At 53.7% G+C, this 6,000-nt stretch overlaps 1 protein-coding gene across 2 annotated transcripts in view; it reads right to left on the bottom strand.

Annotated features, from left to right (window-relative positions):
• Positions 1-528: 528 nt before the first annotated feature.
• Positions 529-6,000, bottom strand: part of NPHP3 (nephrocystin 3) — a 131,943-nt gene continuing 126,471 nt past the window's right edge. For both annotated transcript variants that reach the window (XM_069730099.1, XM_069730100.1), the window contains exon 28: positions 529-914. In XM_069730099.1, coding sequence (XP_069586200.1) covers positions 734-914 — 181 coding nt within the window. In that variant the 3' untranslated portion in view covers positions 529-733. The remainder of the gene's footprint in view (positions 915-6,000) is intronic.

Below are 6,000 nucleotides of genomic sequence, written 5' to 3'. Positions count from 1 at the left end.
TCATAGCGACTTTGACCGTTTATACAACAAATACAGGAGTGTACAGATAATGGCTTAGTTTTCATTTTGTAAATTATGGCATCAAAGTCTTAACATCAGTTCTGCCTCAAGTAGGCCCGAGCAAAGGAGATGTTCCAGTACTTCATGTGGGACGTATGCCCAAATCCTCACCAGCCAATCACTGATATGCATTGCTTTTCAGGTCAAGTCCACATGCACGTATTTTATTCTTAAAGGGAACCTGTCACCTGAATTTGGCGGGACTGGTTTTGGGTCATATGGGCGGAGTTTTGGGGTGTTTGATTCACCCTTTCCTTACCCGCTGGCTGCATGCTGGCTGCAATATTGGATTGAAGTTCATTCTCTGTCCTCTGTAGTACATGCCTGCACAAGGCAAGATTGCTTTGCGCAGACGTGTACTATGGAGGACAAAGAATGAACTTCAATCCAATATTGCAGCCAGCATGCAGCCAGCGGGTAAGGAAAGGGTGACTCAAACACCCCAAAACTCCGCCCATATGACCCAAAACCAGTCCCGCCAAATTCAGGTGACAGAGTCCCTTTAAGACTTCTTTATCAGGAGGCTTGATTTGCAAAACTTAGAAGGAGTAATGGAAGACCATAGCTGGCTTGTAATCCATGGCTGATGTTTGGAGTACCTGTGCTGAGAGGTCAGGTTTTTCAGATCTTCCAGCTTTCTACTCCACCGTACGTTTCTGTCACTATATCAGGATCAATATCCTTGTTCAGCGAATGCATTTACTGGTAAAGTGTTCCTGAGACTGGACGTGTCTCCTCCACTAGATGAATGTCCGGAAGGGGCCTTACCCCCTAATACAGAGGTGTCAGCTTCTCGGATTTCCATTGCTCTTTTATAAAGCTCTGCTGCTTTTTCAAAATCTCCTTCTTCATACCTGTTAAAAAAAAAAAAAAAAAAAATTAAATCCAAAGAGGCCATATATTACAATGACCATTGGTGGTGTACATATAGAGGCCGATTCATCAAGACTGGTGTAGCACACAATCGCAATAGGCCAGTCTTGCTGAAATAGAGGGCACCAAATTCATTAGGAGGTGCACACCAGTTAATGTATTTGGTGCCTCTTGTAAGTGGCGTGTGCCTCCATGCACCATGCCAGAAATGCTTCTCCAGTCAGGGAGAAGCACTGGCATTTCTCTATCGCCTCTCATTGGGGGACACAGGAACCATGGGTGTATGCTGCTGCCACTAGGAGGCTGACACTATGCACAAAAAAGTTAGCTCCTCCTCTGCAGTGTACACCCCACCGACTGGCATTATACACTTCAGTTTAGCTTAGTGTCAGTAGGAGGTGGACACTGGTCTTTCATTAGACCCTTATCTACCTCACTGTGCATCGTTTTCTTACAGGTTTTCCGGAGGGATACAGGGTGAGCAGTCACACCTGTAATCCCACAATACGCACTATGAGTACGGCATGTATTGCCACCCCGTATCCTCATTGATCCCCCAGCAGGACCAAGACCCTAGCACACAAGCGTGCTTAGAAGTCCGGTCCTAGCTCTGTCCCCCACCCACTCGCCCACCAGAGCCTGTCAGTTGAAAGCGACGAGGACGTCCATCACCAGCTCCCATGGACGTCTGATACCTTCCCCAAGGTTTGAGGTTATTAACGAACGACGTGGGATGTTATTAGGTGAGTATTCCCAGAATGTAGTCCCGGGGGGTCCCTTGGGTTCCCTTTTGCTTGGCACAGTGTTCCAGGCTACCTTTGACCTAGTCGGCATTGCTCCCCGTTCCTAAAAGGGTCATCGCTGCATTTGCAGCTCTTTCCCTGCGCCGTGCCGCGTTCCCTGCGGCCACCCTTTTTGACGGGCGCGGCGGCCTTACAGGCAGCCACGCTACCTTGCCTGTGGCTACGCTAGTTCTTCTGGTGCGGCGGCCCTGCAGGCTGCCACCCCGCTCTTCTGAGGCCACGCATTCTCGCCGCGGCCCTCTCCAGCGGTCGCCGTTTTCTAATTTAGGCCCCGGCTTCCCCCGGGGCCTACTTCCGGCGATGCGCTACCCTGCTGCCGCGCCGCTCTTCCGAGACAGCAGTTTCCAACTGGGCAGCACAGGCGCCGCGGCACTCTCCGGCGGTCGCCGATTTCTAATTTAGGCCCCGGCTTCCCCGGGGCCTACTTCCGGCGATGCCACTCCGCCCACTTCCTTCACTCGGGCGGGCTTTTCTTCCGCCCGACCATCATTCCCTTGGCTTTGCTCCGCCCACCGGCGCCATCTTAGTGCTCCTGAGCCCACGCACGCACGCCTCTCATCTCCTCTGTGCACGGCAGTGGATGACTACGGGTTCCAGGTCCCCTTGGCTGGACTGCTGCAGATTCGCACTCCCTTCCACGAAAGGCTATCCTCCCTGAGGGACCATCTACAGCGGGGCTGCGTCTTCAGTCAGGAACTTCGTCTTCCGTGAGTAGCTCTGCTCTGCAGACTGACACTCCCCTCTGCCCCCCTGTCCCCTAACCCTCTGGCATTTTCTTCAGGGGCCCTTTCAAAATGTCTACCTCTAAAGGGGGCCGCTCACGTCCTCCTACTTCTTCCTCTAATTCTTCTGCCTTAGTCAAGTACTTTGCATGTTCGTCCTGTAACTGCAAACTTCCCTCAGGGTCAGTCCTCTCCACTCTGTCAGGCCTGCAGCAACCCGATTGTTCCCACCGCCCAGGATCCCCCGGCCGTTCCGCTTGAGAGTGATACCCCCACCCCAGGCTGGGCTTCCTCTCTGTCACAATCGGTAGCGGATCTAACTCAGAGTTTGAGACACCCAGTGTCCGTGCTCGATCGATTACCCCTCCAAACTCCCGCAGTAGCCAGCGGGCCGCAGGAGCCTCCGTCTGAGCCCTCCATTATAAGCCGCAAAAGGTCCAGATGGGAACGCTGGTCTGAGTCTTCTTCTCACTCCATCTCGCCAAACGGCCCTTCTCTGCGGTCGGCTTCCCCCCGGTCCCCCCCCCCCCTTCCCCCGAGTCAGGCGAGGCATTCTCTGATGTGCCTTCGGAGGACATTTTGGAGCTGGATTCTAACCAAATCACTACCATGAGGGATATGGTTCAGAATCTCGTTGGAGCGATAAATCAGTCCTGTGGCATCAAAGAGTCCTCTACGGAACCCGCAGATCAGGCGGTTTCGTTTAGACGGTCTAAACCACCTTCCAAGTTCTTTGCTCTTCATCCTGAATTCAAGGAGATCATGACCAGAGAAAGAGAATCCGACTAGACGTTTTCAGAGGGGAAAGCGCCTTGGAGTTTTATATCCCTTTTCTCCAGAACTTACCGCCAATTCGACTGTTTCTCCCACGGTGGACCCTCCAGGCTGTCCACCAACACGGTCCTTCCACTGTCCGGCGGAGCATCTCTAAAGGATGCTAACAATAGAGTTCTAGAATCCTTTGCAAAGTCAGCTTTTGAAGCGGCTGCAGCTACTCTATGCCCGGCCTTTGCTTCCACTTGGGTTACAAAAGCCTTATCTAAATGGGCCAAACAACTCCGTCGGGGTATTCTGGACGGGGCTCCATCCGGACAGCTGGCGGAGCTTGCCAACCGGCTTTCTCACGCGGCTGAATACCTGGTCTCTGCCGCTCTGGATGCCGCGTCTTGTGCGGCTCAGGCGTCCAGCAATGCTGTTGCCACCTGCCGGACCGTTTGGCTCAAGGCCTAGCAGGCGGACTTGTCTTCCAAGAAGTCCCTTACCAGCCTGCCTTTTCAAGGTTCATGTCTCTTTGGTTCTAAGCTAGACCAAATCATTAAGGACGCCACCGGGGGCACAAGTTCTCTTCTTCCCCAGGCTAAACCTCACCGCCCTCCTCCCAGACGGCAATTTTGGTTCTTTCGGCCTTTTCGTCGCTTTGCGGCATCAAACTCCTTTTCCCAGCAGCAGCAGAGGCCACGGGCACGTCAAGAGAAGAAGACGGTATCCTTTAGACCCACTCCTTCCTGGCGCCCTCGCTACTCCCAAGGTAGATCCTCCAGGTCCAGGACTGGAAGATCCACCTCATCATGACTCGCGGCAAAACCCCAGCCCACTTCCCAGGCTGGGCGGCCATCCCCTCTTCTTCAGGGACGTCTGGATCTCCTCAGTAGAGGACGCATGGGTCACGGAAGTTGTATCCCCGGGGTACAAAATAGACTTCGTTTCACGACCCCGGGATCGTTTCTTCGAATCCCGACCTCCAAGAGACCCCACCCTAGTTCCAGGTTTCTTTGCAGCCATTGCTTCTTTCCTCAAATCCGGGGTAATTGTTCCCGTCCCAGAAAAAGAACGGTTTACAGGGTTCTATTCGAACCTTTTTGTCGTACCGAAAAAAAATGGCAAGGTTCGTCCAATTCTGGATCTCAAATTGCTGAACAAGAGGGTTCGTCTCAGACACTTCAGGATGGAATCCCTTTGTTCAGTAATTGCTTCCATGGAGGCCCAGGAATTTCTCTATTCCATAGATATTCAGGACGCCTACCTCCACGTCCCGATATTCCTGGGACATCATCGATTTCTGCACTTTGCGGTGCTTCAGGACCATTTTCAGTTCGTCGCCCTGCCGTTCGGTCTCGCAGCCGCTCCCAGGGTCTTCACGAAGATCATGGCAACACTGATAGCCAGGGGACTGGCACTCTTTCCGTACCTCGACGACATCCTCATCAAGGCTCCATCCTTTTCTCAGGCTCAGGAGAGCCTGTCCATAGTCCTCGACACTCTAGCCTGTTTCGGGTGGCTTGTCAACAGGAAGAAATCCTGTCTTGTTCCTTCCCAGCGCCTTGTCTTCCTGGGCCTGCTCTTCGACACTTATCAGACCAAAGTCTTCCTTCCCGAGGACAAGAGATCCATCCTTCGTCGGGACGTACGCTTACTCCAGGGTCCTCGTTTTCCCTCCTTCCGATCGGCCATGAAGGTTCTGGGGAAGATGGTAGCAACATTGGAAGCGATTCCCTTTGCCCAATTTCACTCTCGACCTCTTCAACAGGCCATCCTGTCACAGTGGGACAGGTCTGTATTCTCCCTGGATCGTTCGATCCGACTCTCCCCCCGGGTCAAAAGGTCACTCAACTGGTGGCTGACGTCACCTCTCATCTCCCAGGGCAGGTCCTTCCTTCCAGTCCACTGGCAGGTGGTGACGACAGATGCCAGCCTACTCGGTCAGGGTGCGGTGTTTTGCCACCTGACTGTTCAGGGTCGTTGGTCAGCGCAGGAGTCTGCTCTGCCGATCAACATCCTCGAGATTCGGCCCATTTTTCTCTCTTCGTCACTGGGAAAAGATTCTCAGGGGTCTACCTATCCGAATCCAGACGGACAATGCCACGGCGGTGGCATATGTCAACCATCGGGGGGGGGGGGGGACTCGGAGCTCCTTGGCCCTGGCCAAGGTATCCAAGATCCTCCTCTGGGCAGAGGCAACGGTCCCGGTGATATCCGCGGTGCACATCTCCGTCCGGCGTGGACAATTGGGCCGACGACTTCTTCAGCCGCGAGGGCCTCTCGGCAGGGGAATGGTCCTTGCATCAGGAGGTCTTCCATCAGATTTGTCTTCAATGGGGGACACCAGACATGGACCTCACGGTGTCCCGAATGAATAGGAAGGTTCTTCGGTTCGTCTCCAGGTCTCGCGACCCTCTCGCAGTGGGCGTCGACACTCTGGCCATTCCTTAGTCACAGTTCATGCTCCCCTATCTGTTCCCACCCCTCCCCTTGCTTCCCAAGCTGTTGAAAAAGATCAAGGCGGAAGGAGTGCCGGTCATTCTGATTGCCCCGGATTGGCCCAGGAGATCTTGGTTCGCGGAGACCCGATCTGCTGTCTCAGGGTCCGATCTGCCACCCGAATTCTCGGTTGCTCAGTTTAACGGCGTGGCTGTTGAAACCGCAGTTCTAAGAGCGTCCGGCTTTTCGGACCGGGTGATTCACACTATGATCCAGGCTAGAAAACCTTCGTCTTCCAGGATCTACTATCGTACCTGAAAGGACTACTTCCGTTGGTGCGAGTC

The sequence above is a fragment of the Ranitomeya imitator genome, chromosome 6 (genome assembly GCF_032444005.1).
Source record: "Ranitomeya imitator isolate aRanImi1 chromosome 6, aRanImi1.pri, whole genome shotgun sequence".
NCBI classification, from domain to species: domain Eukaryota; kingdom Metazoa; phylum Chordata; class Amphibia; order Anura; family Dendrobatidae; genus Ranitomeya; species Ranitomeya imitator.
Note: the sequence above shows the minus strand (reverse complement) of the source record. Positions and strands in the feature narration are given on the sequence as shown.